The sequence below is a fragment of the Bufo bufo genome, chromosome 4 (assembly GCF_905171765.1).
Source record: "Bufo bufo chromosome 4, aBufBuf1.1, whole genome shotgun sequence".
NCBI lineage: Eukaryota > Metazoa > Chordata > Amphibia > Anura > Bufonidae > Bufo > Bufo bufo.
The window spans coordinates 287,645,129-287,658,628 of NC_053392.1; the positions used below are offsets into that span (position 1 = coordinate 287,645,129).

At 41.0% G+C, this 13,500-nt stretch overlaps 1 protein-coding gene across 5 annotated transcripts in view; it reads left to right on the forward strand.

Annotated features, from left to right (window-relative positions):
* The window catches only part of MYO6 (myosin VI), a 262,279-nt gene that overhangs the window by 231,627 nt on the left and 17,152 nt on the right, over positions 1 to 13,500 (forward strand). For 2 of the 5 annotated variants that reach the window (XM_040428669.1, XM_040428670.1), the window contains exons 29-32: positions 2,048 to 2,089; positions 2,508 to 2,537; positions 6,673 to 6,711; positions 12,703 to 12,806. In XM_040428669.1, coding sequence (XP_040284603.1) covers positions 2,048 to 2,089; positions 2,508 to 2,537; positions 6,673 to 6,711; positions 12,703 to 12,806 — 215 coding nt within the window. The remainder of the gene's footprint in view (positions 1 to 2,047; positions 2,090 to 2,507; positions 2,538 to 6,672; positions 6,712 to 12,702; positions 12,807 to 13,500) is intronic. The other 3 variants (XM_040428672.1, XM_040428673.1, XM_040428671.1) reach the window with 2 other exon arrangements.

The window sequence follows — 13,500 nt, forward strand, 5'->3', positions numbered from 1 at the left end:
AACATATACATAACCGGTTCCTAACGGTGATTTGCTGCCACACGGATTGTGTAAAATTCTAAAAAGAGAGCCTTTATCATGTAAAACTAGCACATTTTTTCCATATTATAAGTCAGGAACTTAGGTCATGGATGAGATCCGGCCAACATACAGAATACAGCTGTGTAATGAGAAGATGTCTGTGTATTCTATACATTGTTTTCTGCTATGTTTCACTACACCTATAAATAAGCCATCTGTGCCATATGTTCATTAGGTACTTAAAGGGGGTATTTAATGCCGTCCTCCTCTTGATGAGAATAACTTTTCCATTGATAATTTTTAAGCGTTCCCTACTGGACCTGCGCTGTGCTCCCCGGTCAAATGGTGCTCCGGGCACTTCCTGGTTCATGTGCTGTATATATTGTGCATGAGCTACTAGCCCACTTACAACCCACGGTAATTTACTTCATGTTGATGGTCTGCCCCCTGTGCTCCATCACCACAGCGCATGCGTGAAAATGAATCTCTCGCTTAGGCTACTTTCACACTTGCGGCAGAGTGATCAGGCAAGCAGTTCCATCGCCGGAACTGCCTGCCGGATCAGGCAATCTGCATGCAAACGGACAGCATTTGTAGACAGATCCAGATGCAGATCCGCCTCATAAATGCATTGCAAGAACGGAACCGTCTCTCCGTTTGTCATATGGACAAACTGATCCGTTTCAATTTTTTTTTCACATTTTTACCAGTCTGCGCATGCGCAGACCGGAAGGACGGATCCGGCATTCCGGTATTTTTAATGCCATATCCGGCACTAATACATTTCAATGTAAATTAATGCCGGATCCAGCATTCCGGCAACTGATCCGGAATTTGGGACGGAGAGAATTCCGCAGCATGCTGCGGTATTTCCTCCGTCCAAAAGGCAGTTCAGTGACTGAACTGAAGACATCCTGATGCATCCTGAACAGATTTCTCTCCATTCAGAATGCATGGGGAAGAAACTGATCAGGTATTTTTCGGTATTGAGCCCCTAGGACGGAACTCTGTGCCAGAAAAGAAAAACGCTAGTGTGAAAGTATCTTTATGCAGTCAGAGCATAGAATACTATCCTGCCCCCTGCCAGCTGCACCTGCTGATATCCTGCAGGTCAGCACCCGAGGCTGCCTGACTGTAGGTGCAGCTGGCCCGGTTGTGGAGTGGGATGGTATTCTATGTCCTGACAGCGCTAGCGAGAGATTAATTCTCATGCATGTGATGGGGGGTGGGGGGGGGGGGCCATGAACGTGTCGTCAGTGTTGACCGACATGTTCATTGTGGGTTGTAACTGGGCTAGGATCATGTGCATGTGATCCACAAAGCAACAGGAGCATCATTTGACCGGGGAGTGCAGTGCTGGCCTGGTAGGCAACTTTTTATAATAATCCATTGAAAACTTGTTATTTTCATAAAGGGGGTAAACATATATATTTTTTTTTTACTTAGAATACACCTTTAATTCCTTCTGTTCCATCTTGCTGTCCTTGATTAAATGTGGGAACAGGAGAACTCTCAGCCGAGCCTGTCACACGCTCTTGTATATACATTAGTTGGAGACTATAGAGATGCCATTTTATACGTTTTTCTTGTACTGTTGTAAAACAAGGGCCATATTAGGAGTCCCTGATGATTGGATCAGTAATATATATATATCGGCCATACCTCTGCATTCTTTCCTTCTCACACCATTTTACATACAGATTTTCTCCTCCAAACCTTGCTTTCAGAAATCCAATCACACAAATTTCTGCAACAAATATGCTGCATGTGACTACATCCCAGACGTTAATAACTATACTATCTGGTCTGCTATGTACTTTACACCCTTGCAAAAATATCTGAATATTCATATGTTTAGTTTTAGTGGGTACTTTGTAAAAACATCATGGGTACCCCCGATGACCCTCTTCATGAGGCTGATGTTGGCATCTGCATTACGGCATTAATTTCCATAACTATGTATCAGCCTTTTTTATTTTTTGTAAGTCTGTTGGAAAGCTGTACAACCTTATCTTTATTTCTGCAGCATAAAACCAGAGGTCTCTGCGCCCTGTGCGACCAACGCCAAGTAAGAGATCTCTCATACGCACGTACATTTTTTTTAATCGTCTGAGACCTGCATGTGTGATTTCAACATATAATGGAAATTTTTAAAGAAATCCAAAATCAATTCAGATGAATAGGCAATTAGAGAATTCAGAAAGTTCCTTTCCCATTAAAGGCTTTGTGGGGGGTTCTGAAAATAATTATTAAAGAAAGGTTTTTTTAATTATTGCAAATTTTATTTTTGCTAATCATGTTATCCTGTAAAAGACTTGAAAAGATTAAAGCGAACGGGAAAATATAATCCTTTGCCGGGTTCCAGCAGAGATCATTATATATTGAATCAAAGTAGAGACAGCGCATGAAAGGAATTATCAAATATGAGATTGCCAAATCTGGTCAATGAAGCGTTTAACTTAATGCAGCTTGTCTTCTGTTTTCAGGGCTGGTGCTGGAAAGACCAAAATGACAATGTATGTTCTTCATTTGACCCTTATGTATTACTTTGGTCGAAAGCTTTTCATATATTGTATGTACACTGTATATGTTCTGTCTGTCTATCCATTTAGATTTAAAGGGCATCTGTCAGCAGATTTGTATCTATGACACTGGCTGACCTGTTACATGTGCGCTTGGCAGCTGAAGGCTTCTGTGTTGGTCCCATATTCATATGTGTCCGCATTGCTGAGAAAAATGAAGATTTAGCATATGCAAATGAGTCTCTAGGAGCAATGGGGGCGTTGCTGTTACACCTAGAGGCTCAGCTCTCTCTGCAACTACCGCGCCCTTTCCACTTTCATTAGCAGGGCCAGGCAGTGTAAATGTCATCACACCTAGCTCTGTCAATCACAGTGGACAGGGCTTGGCAGTTGCAGAGAAAGCAGAGCCTCTAGGTCAATGGCAACGCCCCCGTTGCTCCTAGAGGCTCATTTGCATATATTAAAACTTTATGCAGGCACATATGAACATGGGACCAGCACAGATGCCTTCAGCTGCCTAGCGCACATGCAACAGGTCTGTCACTTTCATTGGTACAAATCTGCTGACAGAAAGACTTTAATATATAGGTAGATTGTTGTTGTAGACCACTGGTGTACAGTATCATTACAATTGGCTACCTACCGGCTTTGTAGTCAGGGGAATCACCTAGATTTTTAATACCATAAGTGAATGGACAAAGCATGGATAATGCAAATATTTAAAGCCTATGGACTCTTTCACACTTTTTAGTTCTTCTAAGTAGTAGTCTTAAAAAAATAAAAAATAAAAACTCCTGCTGTTTTACCCCTGTAGAATTGATGCAACATCTTGGCATAACTGCTGCTGCTGACTATATAGATCTGACCTATTTGGAGTCTCCCTGCTCCTCCCATCCCTTCTCATTCTCTCACAGGCTGTACTGTGTTACAGTAAATATAGACAGGAGAGCAAACACATGGCAGCCTGTAGAGAAGCGTACATGCTGGGTTTCAGTGTACATAGAAATGAGACCGCAGCAGCCTCTGCACGGGGGAGTGGGAACTTTTTGCACTTCTCAGCATCAGTGTCTATTAGCACAAGGGAGAAGAGATCCCTTAAGAGCTGTGGAACAGTAAGGAAGTGCAGGAATGAGGCCATACTAGTTAATGACAGCTAGTCAGGGTGGCAGCATCCTGGGCACATACTCTAGCTTTCACATTCAATATGTATTACATGCCCACATGACAAAAGTCTAAAACTACTTTCAGTTTGCAAATTGATTATCAGGAGGATCTGACAATGATTAAAATTAAAGGGGTTGTGCAGGCAATATACACTACTCCCAAAAAGTTAAGGATATTTGGCTTGTGGGTAAAATGCGCTCTAACCTTTTACAGCTGAACTTAGTGTGACCTTCTCTAAACTTTTGAATGCACATGTCCAACTGTTAAATGCTTTAGTTCTTTTTGCACAACTTGCTGTACAAAAACACCTGTTGTAAAAATTAACAACAGGTGTTTGATCCATGAATCACCCAATAAATGTACTGGTTCAATTAGAATTGGTATTTAAACAGTCCTCCTCATCATGCTGTTCACATTTTGACATCATGAGACCAAGACGACATCTAACAATTGATCAACAGTGCCTTGCCATTGCGAGGCTTCCTTCATGCAGGATGTTCTCAGACGGAAGTGGCCACTGAGCTTAGAGTGTCAGTGTAATCAACAGGTTGCAACAGAGATACAGAGAGACAAAGAGTCACAGAAAGGCAAAGAAGTGGACGTCCCTTGGCCACATCCCACACTGATGACCGCTTTATTGTGAACAATGCCCCGCGGGACCGGATGATGAGTGCCTTACAACTCCATGCACATTTAAGGGAGGTGAGATGCACCCAGGTCTCACATCAGACCATTTGAAACCGTTTACATCAGTGTGGTCTGCATGCTAGACCACCAACAAGGGTACCTGACCACATACATAATCGTCTTGCATGGGTCAGGAAGCATCTACGCTGAACGAAGGACCAATGGGCCTCAGTGCTGTTCACTGATAAAGTCGGTTCACGCTAAGCAGAAATGAAGGCCAACGATGTTGGAGATGTTGAGGAGAGCGCTATGCCTCAGCCACTGTTAGCCTTTGGTGGTGGTGTTAGTGTGGGCTGGTGTGTCTAGTCAATACAAAACTGCCCTACTCTTTGTGAATGGTACAGTAAAAAGCCAATACTACTTGAATAACATCATTAATCCAGTCATTGTGCCTCTGCATGAACAACACAGGCCTATTTTCATCTTCATGGACAACAATGCGCCAGCTCATCGAGGTCGCATCATTAGGAAACGGGTGCTGGAGACTGGGGTACCTCAAATAGAGTGGCCTGAACTCTCTCCAGACCTGAATCCCATTGAAAACCTATGGGATCAGCTGAGTTGCTGTGTAGAGGCTAAGCAATCCTGCACCCCAGAACCTCAATGACCTGAGGCCCGCCCTTCAAGAAGAGTGGGATGCCATGGCTCAGCAGACAATAAATCGACCTGTGAACAGTATGAGACGTCGTTGTCAAGCTGTAATTGATGCTCACGGCCACATGACAAGTTATTGAGACAGACATTTTTTGTGGGGTTATACCCACCACTGTTGTTGGCTTCTACTTAAATGCTCTACTTTCATGATATGATATCACTGCTGCATTTTCCATTAATTTCACCTGAAAGCCAAATATCCCTAACTTTTTGTGAGTTGTGATTTTTGATCGACGGAGGTTGACACCCGACACCCCTGCTGATCAGCTATTTGAAGAGGAGGCGGCGCTCCATGTGAGCGCTGTTTCCTCATTATACTGCCGTTGTCTCCCTTATAGCAGTGGCAAAGTGTAATTCCAAGTACTCGTTCCATTCATGTGAATGGAGTGAGTACTTGTATCTACACTGCACCCCTGAGACTTCCGAGATGATGGGCAGTGTCATGAAGAGGAGATAGTGCTCGTATGGATAGGCCCGTTATATATCTTGCCTACACAAACCCTTTAAGAGTACATTCTAAAAGTTAGGCCAATTATTTTTTTTTTTTATATTAAATGCAAGTTTAAAGATGTCTGTAGCCTTTAAAGTGACAAGATCAAGTTAGTAAATTAGGGTCATGTTAATTTTCAAAAGGAAGATTATTATATACAGAGACATGCAAAATGTGAGTGGAGAAGAACTCCACTACAGTATGTGTAGACTCATAAAAGAATTACCTCATGTTTTTCAGTTTTCTCCATTGAGCAATTAATCTTATACTCACAGATTATGGAGGAATTACCATTTATTATTTAATGGAACATTTCCACGTTCACATTGAAGTATTACAAAATAGGAGGGACGCCGAATCTAACATCACTTCGGCCTCCTCCCTGCCACATGTCGTTTTGGGGGACTCTGCCCCCTTACTTATGTAGGACTAGTTTCAGCAGTGAGATGTTAAATAAAAGCACTAGGAATGAAAATAATTACACATTGTCCTTTAAAGAAGCACTCCCACAAATAGTTTTATTCTCTGACCTGTTAGAAAGGTACATGATGTAAACTGTAGCAAAGGTAATTTTCTTAGCAATGACTGTGTATTTGTGAGTTATAACCTCCTGATCCTCAGCCGTGTCATGTGACCAACACTCTGACTTTCCAAATAACACAGCATCTTATGTCTGGACAGGAAGTCAGTTTCTCTATGTATTCCTATGGGATCCTCAATGTCAGTCTCGTAGGAATGACAAGACAATAACTGACTTCCTGTCCTGTGTCAGTTGGAAATCAGAGTGTTGGCCACATGACACAGCTGAGGTTCAGAAGGGAGGTTATAACTCACAAATTCAGAAACTGGTGAGAAGATTACCTTCACTACAATTTACAATATATCCATTTCTGATGGGCCAGACAGTAAAGGATTTTGAGGGAGTGCTTCTTTAATGGGAGCAAGTCCCCATGATCTCTGTCTGAACTGAACCTAACTCATACCCCCAAGTAACTAGAAATAAGTGCTCGTTGTAGTGTTTGATGTGTTTTGCCCCTGTTTTTGATGTATGATCTTGAGTATATATGCCATATTTTTTTGTGTGTTTCTGATACATGTATCTTTTGTTCACTTTTTATTAACCTTTTTGTTCAGGGATGAAATGGCCAAAGAAATGTCTGACATTCTTTCTAGGTTGGTGAGATAATCAGTGTGGACATATGAATTTTGTATTTATTAATTTATTATTTTAGTGCAACTTAATTGTCGTTGAATTCACAGTTTCTTGATTTAAATGAGGAAAATGTATTTATCATTGAAATTATGTGTAAATATGTTTTGATCTGTTGCTTTAATTAATCGCATGCACATAATACATTGTGATTTTAAAGGGGTATTCTGTTTTTTACAACTTATCCCCCATCCACGGGATCTTACCACTGGGGCCACCACCGAACAGGAGAACCCCCCCCCCCTTCTCTCCCCCCCACAAAACGAAAGGAGCGGCAGGTTACATCTATGCACTGACACTCCATTCATGTTTATGGGAGGTCCAGAAATAGCTGGGTGCGATAATCTGCTGTCTCCAGAACTCCAGTAGAGATTTATGAAACGGCAGTGCACATGCCCAACCTGTGCTCCATTAATTGCAGGCGGTTCTGAGACCTATAGGTTCACGGTTCTCATGATTGGTGGGGGTCCCAGCAGTAAGACCCCAACCAATCGAATAGTTATCCCCTGGGACTACTCCTTCAAAGGGAAATTGTCATCTTGTTTTGTGATATCAAACTAGGTAAAGGCGCATATAGGGCTTGCAGAGCTAATTAAATCATTACATTTCCTTCTAAAATGTGTTACCACAATTAGCGGATGAAACACGTTATTTCAAATAGACACAAAAAGTTCAATGCACCGAGTGGGCCCTAGGTCCTCAGTGTGCCAAGTTCCATCTCTTTCCACAGTAAGCCCTTCCTTACCCCAGTTGAATGATAGGATCAAGTATCTGTATACTGCTCTTGCCTGGCTCCATAATCTTGCACGTGGACTGTGCACTTGAATTTCCTGTTATCGTGTTTTTATGTTAAAACTGGTCAGGCGCAGTATCAATCTGCTCAGCTTCTGCTGCTCTTCAACATGTTGCTTACAGATTGCTCTGTAATTTGTGGTGACAGGTTATCTTTAAACAGAAAGTCTTGCCACATTATCCCTAGTGGCCAGTGAGAGAACTGCATGGTTTTAAGATTTTTTATGTGTTTAACATAAAAACATGATTTAAACAATAGGTCATTTAGTGATTTCTGACATATTCCCTTTAAATGAAGGAATTCATATCAAGCATCATTAAGAGAACATGATAGAGATATATATATCTATCTCTATCTATTATTATAGATATATTTTTTTATATATTTATATATAGTGTGTATATGTGTGTGTGTGTGTGTGTGTGTGTGTATATATATATATATATATATATAATAATTTTTTTATTTATTTTAAATAATCAATGTATATCTGCAATTTTGTTTTTGCATATGTGATAATTGTCGCATTTCTGAATGTTTCTGTTAAATCTTACAGCACCATTAACTCCCAAAACTTTTCATTTGTCAGAGACATATTAAAAGTATTGATCTGTGGAGGTCTGAGTGCTGAGATCGCCACCAATCTCTAGAATGAAGGGAGAGAAGTGTGTGCTGATCATGATCTTTCTCCTAGCTGCTGAGGGAGGGGCCCATAGACTTCTATGGAATCCGTATGACATATCAATAGTTTTTTGAAAAGTTAGTTGTATTTTTAGCTGCACATACACATAAGATGAACGTCGGATGATTTTGGCCATTTCGGCTGACCATCATTAGATAACTTTAAGTGAATGTTTGCAGTGCCTCATGGCAGACTTACATATGCCCAAACTGTGATCTATCAGTTTGGCAAATTTCATCCATGGTCTGCTGAAACGACATGTGTATGGCATGATCGGTCTATACTGTCCTATCATTCACCCTTTTTTACAAGCTCACTGCGATAAACATTTTTTTAAATGACGGTTTGCTCTGCCAGTTAATTCAGGTCCATAGCTGCTGTGGCCATTTGCACGAATGATCTGATGGATGGCTGATGAGCAGCATTCTGGCCACACTCTTATGTGTATTGTCAGCATTAAAGGGGAACTAAACTCAGAAAGCAAACACTGAAAGAGAGAACCAACAACAACATAATCTCCTTATGTGTCTTTGTTATTTGCTCTTGTTTTCACCAGATATCACAATTGCAGACCATGAAAAATAAACTAGAAAAGCAATCTATTGTTCTCTCGGGCTCCAGCCATTTGTTCTCCCCCTCTCTGTCCCCCCTTTCATGCTGGTGCATGTAAGGCAGGAAGTTTAGGAGGAGGGGGCTGGGTTTAGTGTGGATACATTCTCTGTACAATGAGTGTGACTGTTTTGTTGGAAGGAATCTCCTAGTTACAAATAGTACAGATAGATTTGATTACCACCAGATGTAGCCGTAATTACACTACAGAATACTAAATCTACCAAGATAAATCCCACTCCTCTCTCCTAAATAGTGCCACAGCTAGGCAGATTTGCCTTTCAGGTTCCTGCAAAAGCTGGGTTACCACCATGTAGAGCTGTAATAGACTACAGAATGCTAAATCTACCAAGATATATCACTCTTCCCACTTAAATATATATAAGTATAATCTAGACAATGGGTTGTTGCGACAGTCTGTGAGAGAAAATACCTGTTCTGTCTGAAACCTTCCCCGTCTATCAGAAATCTATCAGACCTTCCTCTCTAGTGATAGTCGTTATTACTTAAGCATGTAAAGCTATGTACACATCACAACGTTTTGTCACATGACATACTTTAAATGACTGTTTCAGACGGATGTCATACAGGGGCATACACTGAAGATGGTAACAAAAATGGACTCTGTTCAGATGCTGCTGGAGATGTAGAGTTCGGATGCATGGTCTTAAAAAAAAAAAAAAAAAAAAATATGTCCAGACTGTTATGGGACACCAGCGCCTTTACATAGAGAGGGATATGACGACAGAACTACAATTCCTAGCATGACCAGACAGTTATTATGGGGCATCAGTAGAAAATATAGGGAGAGGGGTTTGAGGAGAGAACTATAATACCCAGCATGTCCAGACCCTTACTATGAGTCATCAGGGGCCATTACATGGAGAGGTATATAATAGGTGATAACTACAACTCTCAGCATTTCTAGAGTGTAATTATGGGCTATTGGTGGACGTTACAGGGAATGAGTATAAGGAAAGGACTACAGCTCCTAGTATTTGACAACTTCTAGAAAGAAATGCTAGCCTCTCACAGACACACAACATAGGACATTACTCAGGTCCTTTACCACTTCTCTGCACTGCTGAGCTGTGTCTTAGTGGGTAAATGAGGGCAAATGTAATTGAATGAAATGGGAAAGGCAGATGATAGATCCCAGGGGAGTGGGAGAGAAAATGGCTGTGAGGAACCAAGGTCAGGGACGCCTATAGTGGTGCAGTCACATCCATCTGCTGCCATTTCAATGTGTCTTGTTAAGCCCTGCCCCTCTCTTGAACTTCCTGTTCAGAGTGTCTGTGTTATGTCAGGCACGTTCGCTCAGCCGTTCTGTAGCCGAAGATGGGGGATAACTAGGAGAAAGGCTAAGTGCTTTGTCTGCGAGATCTCTCCTAAACTGCTTATGACATCTCTGTGTGCACTACTGATTAAATGTGTTTGTATGATGTTTAAGCAATCTTTTTTATGTTTGCAGTTGTTATAAAACCCTTGCTTTATTGTGGATTGGTATAATTTAGTAAAATGTTGTGCCATACAGTTCCTCCTAAAGACATTGTGCTATGTATGCTAATTTAATTATGTCTGTATTCCCATTTCAGTGTCACACTGTGACATACAGAACGGAGCGGTTGTTTGGGCTAGTAATAGTATAGCAGGATTTACAGTGCCCATTAAGTAGTGTTTGGTAGAGCTTTTGTGTTGTGCACAAGGACATGACATGGCCATGAAATATCTGCTGTTTTTCTTCTTCTGATCTGAGGTTTCATTCATGAGTTATGATACTTTATGTAAATTAGGCCTTTGGTGTAATGAGGGCGCCACATTTTCTCTGATTGCTCATTTCTGTGGCCAGCCCCATCCCTGCTGCTTTGATTGACAGGGCCAGGCAGTGGCAAAGCAGCGAGGGAGGGGTTGGCCACGGAAAGGACTGGAACTTGGGTGCAACAAGATCAATGATGACGCCCTCATTGAATGCCAAATTGGCATATTAAGAAAAAGTTTCATAACTCGAATCAACAAAATGTAGGTCGCTGGTGACCGATTCCCTTTGAAGTGCAACCCCTATGGCAAAGCTATATTCACAAAGCACTATTTACCAGTTTGTGCGTGGACATTCTTAATTTTAATGAGTGCATTCCATTGTATCTGTTGTAAAAGGAAAGATTGAGGGCAAACTGATAGCTGGATAATCATTTTAGCATATTTTATCTAAGCCATTGATATTAGCCAGGAATACGATAGCTGTGATAGGCATAAAATTATGTAATAACACTCCAAAATGTGAATTACAGACCAAAAACAAGCAGAAATTTTAAGTAGATTTGCTTGATGTTTTGAATAGGTGCCTCAGTTTGAAAGATTATGTTGGATTATGAAAGAAGCAAGCAGGAGCAGTTATAGGCCGTTATGTTTGTGGTAAAACTTCTGATAACGGCAAGGCAATAGCTGATGGCTGTGTATGCTTTAAACGAACTGATGCTCCAGGTCCAGACGTCATTGGTAACTCCTATAGGCAGTCAGGATTCCAGTATGTGCAATGAATCAAGTTAAAAATGTAACAGCACTTAGAACTGAGCTTGGTCCCTTCTTCAGATATGATAGAGATGACCAAGGTGCAATCTTGTATCTGTTTAGAGGGTATACCTACCTATAAAGAAGACTTCCACATTACCTGCTATACTTTTATTGGAAGCACAGTCTCATTGATGTCTAGTCTTTGGTTCATTGAACTTGAGCAATGGTATTCTATTACCTAGTTTTGCGAGAAATGCAGTTTAATTTTTAATGGGTAGCTTAAAAATCTTTTCCAAGACTTTACAACTGATGACCTATCCTCAGGATAGATCATCAGTATCTGATCGTGGGGGTCCAACCGCACACCTGGGACCCCCGCCGGTCAGCTTCTTGAGAAGGCATTGGCGCTTTGGTGAGCACCATGGCCTTCTCCCTGCTTACCAAACACAGTGCTGTACGTTCTATAGCGGCTGTTTTGGTTATCCCTGAATGGAGGGGTAGGTTGGCCACAGCTCCATTCACTTCTATGAGACTGACAGAGCACTGTCCATGTCAGTCGCATCAAAGTGAATCGAGTGAGGAAGCAACATGCGCATTGCCTCTCCATTCAGAGTGGGGACTTTAGGACCCCTCGTCCTCAGGTTTCTGTAACCTTCAGTTTGAAAAAAAACATTAGTCAGTGGAGCCTTTTATTGGGTCAAGGAGCACGAAGGTAGTCACCATAAACTAGAAGTCGATTTACTGTGTAGGCTTCTCTGTATGCACATAATACATAACAGCCTTTACTTTCTATACCCATCAGCTATTCTTTCGGGAAATGCAGGTCAAAGATCACCAATGAAAAGATCATTGCTCTAGAACACAGCTCTGAGATCTGCAGCATTGTTCTTCACCCACAGATATGTTCACTTAAAGGCTTCCATGCTTCTACCAAGTCCCTTATATTATTTAGAAGTTCTTTAAATATATTGTGACACTTAATTCAATGCAGGCCTTTGTGCCCAAGCCTTGTGCCATAAAAGTGAACAATTGACTAACTGCTGGTAATATAGATGTATCATCAGAGTACTTCTGCTGTGAATGTTTTCCTTAATGCTGTAGATCATTGAAGGTCTTTACTGTTCTGTATTCCTACGCAAAAATCCGCTAGTGCTTCACACTTTTTATTATTTTGTCAAAAGTGAAATCTAAAATATACCTTTTGGAGCAGAAACCAAATATTTGTCGACGTGCTGCATCCGCCATCCTGGAGACTTCTATTCTCCCTCAATTTCAAAAAGCCTTTTATTGTTTAGCCTGTAGTTGGTATTTAGTGTCATTTATTGCATAAAATGACTTGTGTGTGTGGTGCTGTTACAGGGGGGTGCAAGTCCAGGCTACAAAATCTGCTGCCAGTGTCAAGAAGTATGACTTAAGCAAGTGGAAATATGCAGAGCTCAGAGATGCAATCAATACTTCGTGTGGTAAGTCGACAAAACAAGCTATTAAAGAGCAAGACGTGTGTAATTAAGAGCGTGCACATTAAGTAGACAGAAGTGACGGCTGCTGCGGGGAGAGTGTAGCTCTTAATTTCTATAATCCTGCAGGAGAAGACAACTGACCCAGTTGTGTTGCTGGAAGTTTACAACTTTGCTACCTTCTGTAGATTGTTTTCATTTATTGTGTAAACTTTACACTTCATAACAATATTTACCTAATTAAAACATAAAATGAAAATGAAAGCACTAAATAAAATATAAAGTTGCAAAAATACAATAGACGCAATTTTTAAATTTAACAGCTACAGTTTAGTACAGAGTATTACACATATTTGATACCCCTTTAACAACTCATGCGAACAATTTTGTAAATTATTCATGTCTGAGATGCTACTAAATCTGTGAATAAAGACTGAATAAGGAGGACCTGGACCATGGTTATGGTGGAGGACTGCAGCAGTGTGCTGTTTGCCATGTTTTGCAGTGTACAGAGGCAGCTAGTATAGGTGAGAAGAGCACACTCCACATGAATATGCTAGACTCCTAAGCATAACACTGACTTCTTGATTAGTGTCTCTAATTAGGTTGTTCTACCATGCCAAATGAGTGATTTATGTACTTCTGAACATGGTAGTCCACATTAGGGATCGACCGATATAGATTTTTTTAGGGCCGATAC